We start from the raw sequence: 13,945 nt of genomic DNA on the forward strand, positions 1-13,945 counted from the left end.
TATAATTCTTTATGCAATTCAGTGACACTCAGATTATCTTCGGTATTTATTCGATTTCCTTCATTGCATAAAACGTTGTATGCAACACGAATCGTATGCTGGTATATTATCGCACACGATGTCTTGCCAACCTCGGCTTCGGCCCGGTGGTTACAATGTGACATCTAGTGCGATAATATACCTCCATACGATTCGTGTTACATAAATAACTATTAGCGGTGTCACATTATATGCGTATTTATATTATGCACAGCAATATCATTTACACGCTTCATGGTACGAAAACAGACGAAATCACGCGCCGAAAGTTATCGGAAACCATAGTTTTTTAGTTCTCTATGAGCAGACCTTGTAAACAGGTCTAGGAATGTAGATGATGCTTTACTCGCATGCGACCTGTTTTGAATTGATGTATACAAAGGCGGAGCTAACTCTCTCACTTTCTTTTGCTCTTTTTGTTTTTGCTGTTTTTCGTATCATAAGGCTGCGAGCGCACTTACGCCGTTTAGCACTCCGTTTACGAGTGAACAATGGAAGCTCCTCCCACTTTCCATTGTTAAAACGTAAACGGAGAGCTAACGGAATTCGTATCACACGAGAATTATTTTTGCATACGTATATATGTTGCGGCTCGACTTCGTCTCGACGAAACATACTTTAGCAAAATAATTCTCTCGGCATACGTAATTACTGTAATTTCGTGGTTTCTCTCCTTATGATGAAAATAACTATTGCAATTCAGCATATAGGCCAGGGTCTCTCGTGAAAATCTACACATGTAGTGCCTTACAAAGCATTGGTATAAATTACTAAGTGTCCACGAGCACACTACAACACAATACACTGACTCATTTGGTACTTTGATTATCCGTTGCAAGAACCGCAACGTTAAAAATGTAACGTACAGCCAGGTACCAAAGACAAAGAATTCAAACAAATTGTCCAAATGTGCTGCTTTTGTGCCATGAATGTTCTTTTCACAATCTTAAAAAAAAGAATTTGAGTGTCTTGAGTGAGCTTGAGTGGCACGAACATATCCCTATGCAGATATTTTAAATGACGCATTTTCCAAGTTGTGAAAATAATCGAATTATTTAAATTCGTAGTGCTGGTATTCCCAGTAGTGACAGTAAAGACTATAAAAAGAAATACGGAACTCTATTCTAAGTTCAATCTTTGTGCTGCTGCTAGACTATTAAGTGCGTACAAGTGTTTAGCTTCGGACAAGAACCAAAATTTCGCGAAAATAGGACATGTTTAGGAACATAATTCTCAGGATTCAAGAGATGGAATACAGCAACAAGAGGATTAACGGTTAATTTGAACCTAATTTAACATAAATGTGTTTTCGCATTTATAAAATTACTCGATTTTCACAATTAAAACACGTCTGCAAGGCAAACATTTTTTCCACTTTAGGTACATTTTTTCGGCAGGACATCGAGAATAATCACATAAGTTGCTATATCAAAACCGTTCCTTATGTCGCTGACCACGAAAATGTTTTTTTTAATTTCCTTTTTGTTTTGAAGAAATTAGGTAAAATCAAAAAAAATCCATCTTGTTTTCACAGTATTTCTATGGTCTTCGATGTTCCAGATTCTTTTGTTATTTAAGACACAATGAGCATTACATTTGAATTAAAAGTGGTGGCGCCATAGTATTTGGTTTATGTCTTAAGAGCGTACAAGGGCTCAAGGCTGCATACTTTGGGGAGGTACCGCAGACCGCCATTTTATTAGATACGCGGGAACACACCACTTCTGATGACTTTACATATACAAAAAATTCACCACATCATCAAGACGACGAGAATCATCAAAGCAGGTGAATTTTTGTATGAAATCGGCCATTTTATCATCAACTGTGGTGTGTAACCCGCGTATCTGTATCTGCGTTCGGCCATTTTATCATCAACTGTGGTGTGTAACCCGCGTATCTGCGTGACCTCCCCAAAGTATACAGCCTTGCAAAAGGGCTTAGCTTCGGACAAAAATTATCTCTTTTAATTGAAATGAAACTCGTATTGTGTCTTCAATAACAATACAAAATTGAACATCGATTGACATTGGTGTACCCACTAGACATATAGTGAAAACAAAATGGCCGCCGTGATAGAAACAAAATTGTTTTTGGTTAATTTCTTAAAAATAAAAACTTATTTCGAAAAATTTAAACCAAAATTTAGTAGTTCAAGACATAAGAAACGGTTTTGATATAGCAACTTATGTGATTATTCCCGATGTACTGCCGAAAAAATGTACCTAAAGTGGAAAAACATTTAGCCTTGCAGAGGTGTTGTAATTGTAATTGTGAAAAATATTCGTGAAAATGAAACAATATTATAAATGTGAAAACACGTTTCTGTTAAGTAAGGTTCAAATTAACCGTTCGTCTATTTTTTTGTTGTATTCCGTCTCTTGCATCCTGAGAATTATGTTCCTAAACATGCCCTATTTTTCGCGCAATTTTGGTTCTTGTCCGAAGCTAAACCCTTGTACGCTCTTAAACTAACTGATGCATAGGAGAATGATGTTTAGAAACTAAGAAGAAATGTAATAGAGTTTTCCCATATTTTTGTACATTCTGTCATAAAATTACTGCTGTCACTGCGCTTATTTTCATGTGAACCAACTTCATTGCTGTGACGTTTCATGGGAATGAATCAATGTGAAGTTATTTCACAAAAAAATAGTCCAGTAAGAATGAAGTACTATAAAAAAATGTGGCGCCTCTACAGGCCAACCGACTAGGCGAATAGCACACGCGCAATTTCGTTTTGTAAAATCATCGATAAGCTTATGCATATTAGCAAAAAATGAACGCCTAAACAGAGGAGCAGAGATTATTTTGATAAATTTAAATTCTGCATTTGGTACAGTGACTAACATTCCAAAATCAGCCAAACTGTGGATGGAATTTTCTCAATATTTTTAAGGTTGTCAGTGTTTAAAATAAGCATTGAATTATCGTCAATAAACATAAAACTGATGTGACTGGTTCAATGTTGTCTTACGAGAGGATAAAACAGAAACATTTAGCAGAATTCCAGTTAATTAAAATAGGCTCTGGTTTATCAAACGTGTTTGGAAATTCCGGTTTTTTCATTTGTTTGTTTTCTTTGCGTAATAACTTCTACCAGTGGTAGACTACCAATCAATAAAATTAGTTAATTAAAGTTCGCCTGTAAGTAAATACGTTCAGTCCATTTTTAACGTTCATCAACGGAACATCATATATAGCAGCGATTGCATCTGGGAAAATTTGCCAGGCCATGAAGTAAGAATTTGTTTTGCATTTGGTATCGACTATTTGTGGTTTATTCGGGTTTCACTTCAACAGAAACCACGTCACGATTTTATTCTTCGTTTCGGTAATTTCGTCAACTACCTTGGCTTTCGAACTAACTTGTCGTTACAAAACAGAAACTAACTGGTGGGCCATAGACAACGTATACTTTTGCGATTTGAAGTATGATGTTGAAACTCTCAAACCCAACGACGTTATAACAACTCTCCATGGCTTTCATTTGGATGATAAATCCAACGCTGACGTAGTTGGTTTTCGTGCGAGCAATAAACAGCTTGAATACTTCCCGAAAGGTTTGCCGAACTATTTTGATGCGGGAAAAATGGAATTTATTGCCGTCTGGGAAACTGGATTGAAGGAAATCCATCAAAGTGATTTGTCACCGTTTTCGAAATTGAGAATTCTGAGCTTGTGGGCAAATGATTTCGAAGTGATTGAACGTGACTTGTTCGAGTTCAATCCACATCTGGAGTACATTGGGTTGGGAAAGAATAAAATCAAATTTATCGACGGTAACGTTTTCGGTCATTTAAATGCGCTGCACACTTTGCATATCGATGACAACAAGTGCATTTCGAGACAAGTTGCTGGTGATAGAGAGGCAGTTTTGAATCTTTTTAGAGAAATTCAAGAGAAGTGTTCGGGTTCAAATGACACAGCAACTGGAGGTGCCTCTAATGTGGAACTAACTTGTCGTTACAAAACAGAAACTAACTGGTGGGCCATAGACAACGTATACTTTTGCGATTTGAAGTATGACGTCGAAACTCTCAAACCCAACGACGTTATAACAACTCTCCATGGCTTTCATTTGGATGATAAATCCAACGCTGACGTGGTTGGTTTTCGTGCGAGCAATAAACAACTTGAATACTTCCCGAAAGGTCTGCCGAACTATTTTGATGCGGGAAAAATGGAATTTATTGCCGTCTGGGAAACTGGATTGAAGGAAATCCATCAAAGTGATTTGTCACCGTTTACGAAATTGAGAATTCTGAGCTTGTGGGCAAATGATTTCGAGGTGATTGAACGTGACTTGTTCGAGTTCAATCCACATCTGGAGTACATTGGGTTGGGAAAGAATAAAATCAAATTTATCGACGGTAACGTTTTCGGTCATTTAAATGCGCTGCACTCTTTGCATATCGATGACAACAAGTGCATTTCGAGACAAGTTGCTGGTGATAGAGAGGCAGTTTTGAATCTTTTTAGAGAAATTCAAGAGAAGTGTTCGGGATCTAATGACATAGCACCTGGAGGTGATTTTAAGTTCGATGTTCGTAATGGATTTAACTAAATATTTAAAAAGGTCGTGTGCGCCCCTAACCAAGACTGATATAAGAAAAAATTCGCGAAAACATTTTCTTAATATTAGTAGGTCTTGGTGTAGGACTAGGGTGATTGGTCCTTTCCATAATCTGTGCGATTTTATTTAAAAAATATTGAGAAAATCCAATACCATAACACTGCTTCTAGCACGAACCCTAATTTTTCCAACGTCAAAAAGCCTCCAAATTTTCAAATATGTATGCGTGTATACCGTAAGATTACATGTGTTGTGTGTTTTTATTCACACCAAGAAATCATGAACCCTATCTTTACGAGAAAATGCAAAACCTATTTTGATTGCATCCGAATATTTCTTATGTTCGTTCATGCTAGAAGCAGAGCTGTGCCAATACCATCTAAAAGCTACATTCTATACCCTCGAGGCGAATACATAACGTTATGTAATCTTTTTTCACAACAATTGCAATAAATGAAATTCATTAAAACATTTATGGTTTGTTTTTAGAATTGTGAAATGTTTTCGAAAAAAATGTGCTATCAGTAGCACGGACTGTCACCTCTGGAAACAAGTTTGATTTTCCTTCGAACAACGTTCATAGAACTTTATCTCATCGACTAGTTGACCGGATTCAGAAGAATCTAAGGCGCTCGAAAATTCTAATAGATTTCGAGCGATTTTGGTTTGGCGTTTCGTCAGTCAGGGGAAGTTGGAAAATTTACGCAGTTTTCATCAGCGTATATCAGACAAAGTACCGCTGATGGTCATGGATTGCTTCATATGCATAAGTAATTATCTGCGGATGAATTTTATTTGCTCCTTTCCTTCCGTATGGATAAACTAACGAAAGGGAAGAGTTTGAATCGGAATCTGCACTCACCCATAACCTCAACACCTTTTCGAAACGTACCGCATCGGTTGATTGACGTAGCTTTTCCAACGGATATAATATTTGACCATAGTCAATGTTAGTGTCAAAAGCCATGGCACTTTTAATTGCAACTCTTACTGTGGATTTACATAGCAACGTAAAAGTGACAGATGCAAAAAATTTCTCATACGGCAACTCGAAATTTCATTCATAATTTTAATTTTATGAATGAAATTTCGGGTTGCAGTATTTAAAAAACATTGCATCTGTCACTTTTACGTTGCTATGTAAATCCAAAGTTAGTCAACCGGTTGGCTGCTAAGAATTTCGCGCCGCGTCATTCACAATAATTGACAAAATTAAATAGCCTCAATACGAACAACACACACTCTACGGATAATAGCGGCAGATTCAAAATGACCCAAAATTATATCGGCTAAATTTGAAGTTTTTGGACAAAATGATGTATGGACCACTTGTTCATTATCAAAAATAAGGGGCACCTTCCATACATTACTTTTCGATTGGACCACGGGAACCACCCGGAACCACTTGCAAAAATCAAGCAAAATTTCGACTCTGCCGCTATTATCCGTAGAGTGTTGTTTGTATTGAGGCTATTTAGACAAAATGGCACATTTTGTATAAGGAAAATGTCACTTTGTGGGTTATTGTGAATGACACGGCGCGAAATTCCTCAACACCAACCGGTTAGGTTGATAGAAATTTATTAAAAGAAAACGCGACTCAACCTTTTTAGAATAAAAAATTTAATTTTTAGCCAATAAAATCTCCATCAGTTACTTTGAACTGTGAAAATTGAAATTTTTTTCTACTTTTCAACAGTCGAATATTCAAAACAGACAAGCAGTAGAGCAAAATTTCAACTGGATAATACCTCGAGTAGATACAAGGTTCCGTGGTTGTCCTAACCTGTTCTTTCAGGACCTTGAGTAGATTATATAGGTACAATCTACGAACCCTAATTTAAAATGTTAACAAATTCTGCGCTAATGCCTGGTGTAATAAGATGAGATGAATCGAACACATTTCCCTGGGAATGTGGTGTTCGGTGCACCAAAACGATTTCGAATCATTGTCGGAAGCACAGTTTGAGCTTCATTCGTTCCTGCGGAATACAAACGAAATGATTAAATTTTGCCATTACCATAATGAGCCATGAAATGTTTACATAAGACAAAGAATTCAGCGAACTGTAATTTTTATTGGCTCTCTCGAGTTTTCCCAATGCAGCCATGTCTTGATTATCCAATTCAAATTTGAAAATGTCCATATTTTCCTTTAGTTTTATTTTACTTATCGATATTGGTATGGCAATGTGTCCCCGTTGAATTTGATATCGTAGCAAAATTTGTTCTGGCGTTTTCCGATACGTTTGTGCAATTGATTCGATCTGAATTCAAATAGAATTTCATTTAACAGATTATTTAAATGCTGAACGTTTAATAAATTGACTGTAGAAAACGCTTTTTTGAATAAACGTACCTGAGGGTCATCCAATAAATTTGATGACCCGAATGGATTGTAGACCGTTACAGCAATATTTTTTGATCGACAAAAATCACTGAGTTTCGTTTGCGTTAAATACGGATGGCAATCGAATTGGCAAGTGACCGGTGTACAACGTGCGCTGGTCAACAAATGATTTATTTGAGATTCATTAAAATTTGATACGCCAATGCTTTTGACGATAAAATTGTCGATAAGTTTTTCCATCTCATGCCACGTATCATTGAAATTTAGGTCACCTTCCGGGCACTGTATGACATATTGATCGAGGTACGTTAAATTGAGATTCCGTAGAGTTGATAACAGTTCATCTTTGATCAGTGCGGCGTCATGGAACGCCTTTGGATTCAATAATTTGCCAACGATGTACAAATCTTCTCTAATTAGTAAATATTTTGGATAGTTTAATTTTCACATTGGAAACTTTGGGAATTTTTTTTCTATTTTCGCATTCACCTTTTCACTACACCTTCATCAATTTTTGTTAGAAGAGCATCACCCACTTCTTCCTCATTACCACTGATTGGTGCTGTGTCGATATATCTGTAGCCTAAATCAATAGCATCTTTCACAGCCTGTTAAAATAAAAATTTCAAATTTAATGCGGAGCGGATGCGAGCTCAACAAATATTAAAACCGATATCTCATAATTATGAGCGCATGTAGCCTACTTATACAGCGAAAAAACAATAGGGAAAAAAAACTAAATTTAGATATGCGAAAGAGATTTAAATTAAAAAATTATAATTTTTTGCATAGCTCTGAGCTGACACGTGTGGTGTGCTTGATTGTTATGGGCAAAGTGAGTGATTATTTTCAAATTTTCAAATTATATGTTTACGAGAAAGTCTTCACGCGATGAAAATTTTTATATCAAACAGCTATCCCTGTCACAAGACCTGTTAATGAAATTTATTTTCTGAAAATATCGTTCGAGAATTCATTAGTCTCTATTTTTGGATAGGATAAGATCGACGATAATAACAGAGTCACCTCTGGATACAACAGAGAGAAGTTTCATGCGTGGACTTCGACGATAAAGGTCTAGTCTAATCGATAACTACCAACGTTTACAAGATGCTGTCACTTAAATCGGACCTAAGACACTTTCAAATAGATTGTAATAAGACGAGACAAAATTCTAACGACCTAACTATTTTGTCTCTTCTTCTTGTTACAATATCTTTGAAGTGTTTTAGGTCCTATTTAAGTTGTAACTTCTTGTCCCCCGCTAATGTAGCCATTTTTAGCTGTTTTTTTCAATTTTGTCATAGAAAAATATTTTTTGGGAGCTAACCCTACTTAGAAATGTTTAGGGGCTTGAGGGATGGCTACGGACCTGCATTCTTCTTCAACATTTTCTAGAGTAAGTTTTACTACAGTACATTGTACTGAATACAATTATTGAATCAATGACATAGCCGTTGCAGCTCCTAGGAGGCTAGTTATGGTTGTCTTGATAATTTTCTAATATTTTTTTTTTTGATTTTTAACTAAATGTAGATTGAACGTGGCCTGCTTAAATTCGATGTTAGACCCCTTGGTGTGAAGGGGCAAGCAGTTTCTGCTTGTAGGTCGGCAAAATTTGAACATATTTCGTCTGCTTTATTAGATAGGTATTGTACCAATCAGGGAAAAAAAAGTTTTTGAAATTATGTTCTCCGGAGCGTGAGCTAGGTCTCGTGGAGTGACCTCTTATCTGGCTACTCGGCCGTACAGTGGAGTATTTTGTCAATATCTCGAGAATTTCATGAATTTTTTTTTGTTTGAAAGTTATTAACGAATGTAAAGCGTCGGTACTATTTCCGGTGTCCTAACAAAATGGCTGCCGGCGGCCATATTGGATTTTATTAAAATTGATATAAAGTGGGAAAATGATGCTTAGAGAGTTTCTGTTAACATGGAAATAATTTGTTATGTGTGTGGGGTGCTTCAGGCATTCCATATATGGACATCTATATATACCTATACACAGCTATATTGAGCTATATACAGGCAGATAGAGTTATATAATAGCATATTCATCTGTGAAATGTTTATTTATAGGAAAATATAGGTAAATATAGCGGTATATAGCTGTTTAAATAGGAATTTATGAAAATTGACTTCGTACTGGGCTGTCTATATTGCCTCCGGCAATTTATTTGTATATGATAACAAGGCAAAGAGTGTTTCGTACGGGTCGGCGTTAGCTATGTTTTCGGTAAAATTCTCGTTGAAAAGTTTTCCAGTCAAAATTTTCTAGATCAAAACTTTTTGCGTACTCTCGCAGAATGCGTCAACAACAGCGATATTCCTCTTTAGAGGTTTTTGTGGGATATAGGATAGGGACACCATTCATCGCATATATCAAATACTCGAAGATTGAGCATACGGTATTTTTACGTTGCGCTTTAGCAACGGACTACACAAACTCTCACGTGATCAAAGCCGCTTAACAGAACAAAATTTGCTCTTCCCGTACCACTACTAATTATCATGTTAAGTGAATTATCATGGAAACATCCATCGAAAGGAGACACTGTTTCGGCCTCAGAGCTCGGTGGTGGCCATCTTCAGTTGCTTCACCGGCTCTTTCACAACACAGTAATCGAACGGAACAGTTTGAATTAAATGTTTAGTTCCTTCGAGTAAGAAAGCTTGTGATATGCAATATCGAAATGACATACATTGGAGAAACACTGGAAATCCTATTCACAACACCAAACGCCATTAATCGTATAAATTTATGCGTCAGAGAGAGCTTTTTTCTCCTTTGTGACGATCTCTCAGTTTTTCTATTTTGCTATTTCGTATGGAAACGAAAACTAAAATTGAAATATCTTTGCTGTTTTAAGTTTTTTTTTCGATTCCAAACACATTTTAAAACATTTTGGTCCAAAAAAATCACTTAAAACAGCAAAGATATTTCAATTTTAGTTTTCGTTTCCATACTAAATAGCAAAATAGAAAAACTGACAGATCGTAAAAAGTTACAAAGGAGAAAAAAGCTATCTCTGACGTATAAATTTATACGACTAATGGCGTGGATTACAGCGAAAAAGCTCTGATAAACAGCGGAATCACAAATACCTTATAGTTATTCTCCATGTCGAACCAAACACCAGACAACAAACAAAACTATCGAAGAGACTTAACAAATCTTATTATGGGGGAAACGGAAGCCAAAAGCTCTCTAACCGAACAATCGGAATGACTTTTCCACATTAAAAAAAGGATTCAATTCAAACTCAAAGCTCACTCAGAAAATTGAATATTAATGAAGAAGAAAAAAACTCGAAATTAAAAAACAAAGAAGAAAACCGGAAACTATGAACCGTAAATTGAAAACGAATCGAAATTTGAAAAAAGAACCGAAAAAACGAGAAAGGAAAAAGGAAATAATGAAAAAGCGACCTGAACGGCAACCACAAAAAAACGAGCCATCAGAACAGTCGGAGCGTTTGCTGCGACTGAGCCCCGTACAAACCCGTATATCTATTGCGTACGTGACCCTAGTGCGTCTGTCACCCTACTTTGACCGTAAGCCTATGCGCCGGTTAAAGTAATTAAAGTAAAATTATTATGTAATGTGTACATCTTAGAAATTGCGCATAGCGCAATTACGAAGCCCCGTACGACGTTCCTTTCAAATAAAACAAAAATTTCAAATAGCCCTAAAATTTTAATTTATTGAGTATAAATACACATGGGGCCTAGTATCGGCCTCAGTCTGAGGATCCAAATTTAATTTTTTTTTCAACTACATTCTATTCGGCCTTTGATTACCTTCCAAATGAAACAAAAAATACGGAAAACGGATGAAATTTGCTCGAGTTATATGTAAAATACACATAGGGCCCTAGTAGCGGCCTTAGTCCGAGGACCCAAATTTATTTTTTTTTCAAAAACATTCTATTCGGCCTTTGATTACCTTCCAAATGAAACAAAAATTACGAAAAATGGATGAAATTTGCTCGAGTTATATGTAAAATACACATAGGGCCCTAGTAGCGGCCTTAGTCCAAGGACTCAATTTTTTTTTCAACAACATACTATTCGGTGTTCGATTATCTTTCAAATGAAACAAAAATTACGAAAAACGGATGAAATTTACTCGAGTTGTATGTAGAATACGTATAGGGCCCTAGTAGCGGCCTTAGTCCGAGGACCCAAATTTAATTTTTTTTTCAACAACATTCTATTCGGCCTTTGATTACCTTCCAAATGACACAAAAATTACGAAAAACGAATGAAATTTGCTCGAGTTATATGTAAAATACACATAGGGCCCTAGTAGTGGCCTTAGTCCAAGGACCCAAGTTTAATTTTTTTTCAACAACATTCTATTCGGCCTTTGATTACCTTCCAAATGAAACAAAAATTACGAAAAACGGATGAAATTTGCTCGAGTTATATGTAAAATACACATAGGGCCCTAGTAGCGGCCTTAGTCCGAGGACCCAAATTTATTTTTTTTTCAAAAACATTCTATTCGGCCTTTGATTACCTTCCAAATGAAACAAAAATTACGAAAAACGGATGAAATTTGCTCGAGTTATATGTAAAATACACATAGGGCCCTAGTAGCGGCCTTAGTCCAAGGACCCAAATTTATTTTTTTTTTTCAACAACATTCTATTCGGTGTTCGATTATCTTTCAAATGAAACAAAAATTACGAAAAACGGATGAAATTTACTCGAGTTGTATGTAAAATACGCATAGGGCCCTAGTAGCGGCCTTAGTCCGAGGACCCAAATTTAATTTTTTTTCTCAACATTATTCTATTCGGCTTTTGATTACCTTCCAAATGACACAAAAATTACGAAAAACGAATGAAATTTACTCGAGTTCAATGTAAAATACACATAGGGCCCTAGTAGCTTTTCACTTCTAAGGCCCTAACTCACGGTCCACTCACCCGATTTTAAAAAACTTTTTTTTCCTGGATTGGTAATACCTATCATTTGCCGTGTCATTTACATTCCCATCGTTTATTTTGCCATAAATATCACCAAAAGACCTTAAATCACTTCGGTGGCCCTAACTCACGAAGGGCCGACCCGAATATGCCCATCTTCGAACCTAGCCTCACTATTTTTACTATCTTTCAGGGAAACAAAAATTTGAAATCGGATTTGATTTACTCAAGATATCGACGTGACGGACAAACGGACAGACGGCCCAAATTTTTATTGCGGATTCGTCATCTATGAACATAGGCAAACACTTTGCCCTTACCGTCTGCTTCGAATTCCATCAATTACACATGGCATCGTAATCCTATAAGCCCCTTCGTACTTCGTACGGGGCTAAAAACACTTTGCTAATTTTCACATGGTTTTTTTCGTGCTCGAAGGGCTCGAAGTAAACATTTAGGAGACTCAAAAATGATCTGTTGCGCTAACGGAAAACTCCTAATATTATGCTAGTTTGTGAGAATATTTTTTTCGCGTGTAACATTGACCCACTGTTTAAACTATAACTAAAAGAGAATAGAGCGAAAAGAAACGCTTGCGCGAGATATTTGGTTTATTGTAAAAAGAAACGTAAGAAAATCGTGTATTTATAGTGACATTCAGCATATTCGAGAGGCAGTCGCAATTTGAAGTGTAATATAGAAGCAATATCGTCGCTGTGCACTATAACTTTGTGTTATTTAACGCGAGTCTTTTAGTTTGGTTTGAAAAAGTTTTTACTAGTTTGTCCATTACGTCCAACAGTATTTTCCGGGAAATCGATACCGTTCCAGAAGATTCGTACTTAATACTGAACTGACTATTAAAAGGTAAATTTCTGGTTTTTCCGTTTCCATTTTTTTCGCAATAAATAAACATGACTCATACCAGTGACTGGTTTGGTTATTCTGCCTTTACCATGAATGAAATAATGTTATTGTTTGTATACGCCGTCGGCCCGTTATTATACACGAGCGGATACGTTGATGTAACAATTAGTTGCAATGTGGAATATAACCAGTGACTAAGTGGTCCAGTAGCGTTGAGTCTTTATCATAGAAACATTTCCGCACCGTAATAAGATTGATCTAAAAGCAAAATCCCTTTACATCTTACAGATTTGTCAACGCAGAACGAATTAATTTAGCTAAAATGAAGATCGAAATATGGTCGGACATTGCATGCCCGTTCTGCTACATTGGAAAACGTCGTTTCGAAAGTGCCTTAAGCAAATTTGAACATCGCAATCAGGTCGAAATCAAATGGAAAAGTTTTGAATTGAATGCGGACATTCCGAGACGAACGACAACCACTGTGCTTGAATTTCTGACCGCCCATAAGGGTATTTCATCCGATCAAGCGAAAGGCCTTTTCAAGCATGTCACTCAAACGGCTGCAAAGGACGGCCTAAAGTTTAACTTCGATATCGGTCTTCATGGCAACACATTCGATGGTCATCGGTTGGTACATTATGCCACAGAGAATGGTTGCGGCGATGCAATGAAAGAACGTCTCTTTTCGGGATACTTTGTGCGAGGAGAATCGGTCGCTGACATTGACACACTCGTCTCGATGGCAACGGATGTCGGGCTGGATGCAGAAAAGACCCGCGAAATGCTGCAATCCGACAAATTTAGCGACGAGGTCAGAATGGACGAAGCACAAGCGAGGAAGCTGGGAATCCATGGGGTTCCATTCTTTCGGATAGATGAAAAACACGAAATGTCTGGTATTCAGGCACCCGAAGGTTTTCTGCAAGTACTTAACAAAGCTTGGAATTCCACCGAAGGTGCGAAGAGTTCTACGGCAGGAGTGGCCTGTAATGAGGATGGTTGCGTTCGTCGTTAAAGAAAATTCGTCCGTATGAAAATGACCGTCAAAGAAGTGAAATAAAAATTGATTTTTGAAATGTGGACCAGTCTTTAAATGAACCTCCGAAGGGAAGAGTGTGACAAGGACTTTTCTGGTGTTTTTTAGGAAGTAAGGATGTGTCGTTGGTAGTAAGTTCT

General features: G+C 36.8%; 3 protein-coding genes across 3 annotated transcripts; 2 read left to right on the plus strand and 1 right to left on the minus strand.

Annotated features, from left to right (window-relative positions):
• Positions 1-3,168: 3,168 nt before the first annotated feature.
• Positions 3,169-5,081, plus strand: LOC119074020. The gene is made up of 2 exons (XM_037179957.1): positions 3,169-3,279; positions 3,343-5,081. The coding sequence occupies exons 1-2, from the start codon at positions 3,275-3,277 to the stop codon at positions 4,604-4,606; spliced, it is 1,269 nt and encodes a 422-aa protein (XP_037035852.1). The 5' UTR covers positions 3,169-3,274; the 3' UTR covers positions 4,607-5,081.
• Positions 5,082-6,371: 1,290 nt separating this feature from the next.
• On the minus strand, positions 6,372-10,088 carry LOC119073220 (aldo-keto reductase family 1 member B1-like). Its single transcript, XM_037178531.1, has 4 exons — positions 10,071-10,088; positions 7,455-7,573; positions 6,975-7,401; positions 6,372-6,882 (listed from the first exon to the last, which is right to left on the minus strand). Exons 1-4 carry the CDS (start codon positions 10,086-10,088, stop codon positions 6,562-6,564), a joined length of 885 nt encoding a protein of 294 aa, XP_037034426.1. The 3' UTR covers positions 6,372-6,561.
• Positions 10,089-12,556: 2,468 nt separating this feature from the next.
• Positions 12,557-13,849, plus strand: LOC119074046 (uncharacterized protein YwbO-like). The gene is made up of 2 exons (XM_037179992.1): positions 12,557-12,766; positions 13,055-13,849. The coding sequence occupies exon 2, from the start codon at positions 13,089-13,091 to the stop codon at positions 13,782-13,784; it is 696 nt and encodes a 231-aa protein (XP_037035887.1). The 5' UTR covers positions 12,557-12,766; positions 13,055-13,088; the 3' UTR covers positions 13,785-13,849.
• Positions 13,850-13,945: the final 96 nt, after the last annotated feature.

The sequence above is a fragment of the Bradysia coprophila genome, unplaced genomic scaffold (genome assembly GCF_014529535.1).
Source record: "Bradysia coprophila strain Holo2 unplaced genomic scaffold, BU_Bcop_v1 contig_138, whole genome shotgun sequence".
Taxonomy (NCBI): Eukaryota; Metazoa; Arthropoda; class Insecta; order Diptera; family Sciaridae; genus Bradysia; species Bradysia coprophila.

What these genes read in the sequence shown, in the direction of transcription:
- LOC119074046 (XM_037179992.1), top strand. Translation starts at nt 13,089, where the DNA reads ATGAAGATCGAAATATGGTCGGACATTGCATGCCCGTTCTGCTACATT.
- LOC119073220 (XM_037178531.1), bottom strand. An exon ending in GATGAAGGTGTAGTGAAAAG is followed by an intron (nt 7,402 to 7,454) that starts GTGAATGCGAAA and finishes GTGAAAATTAAA; the next exon opens with CTATCCAAAATATTTACTAA. An exon ending in ATTTATTGGATGACCCTCAG is followed by an intron (nt 6,883 to 6,974) that starts GTACGTTTATTC and finishes ATTTGAATTCAG; the next exon opens with ATCGAATCAATTGCACAAAC.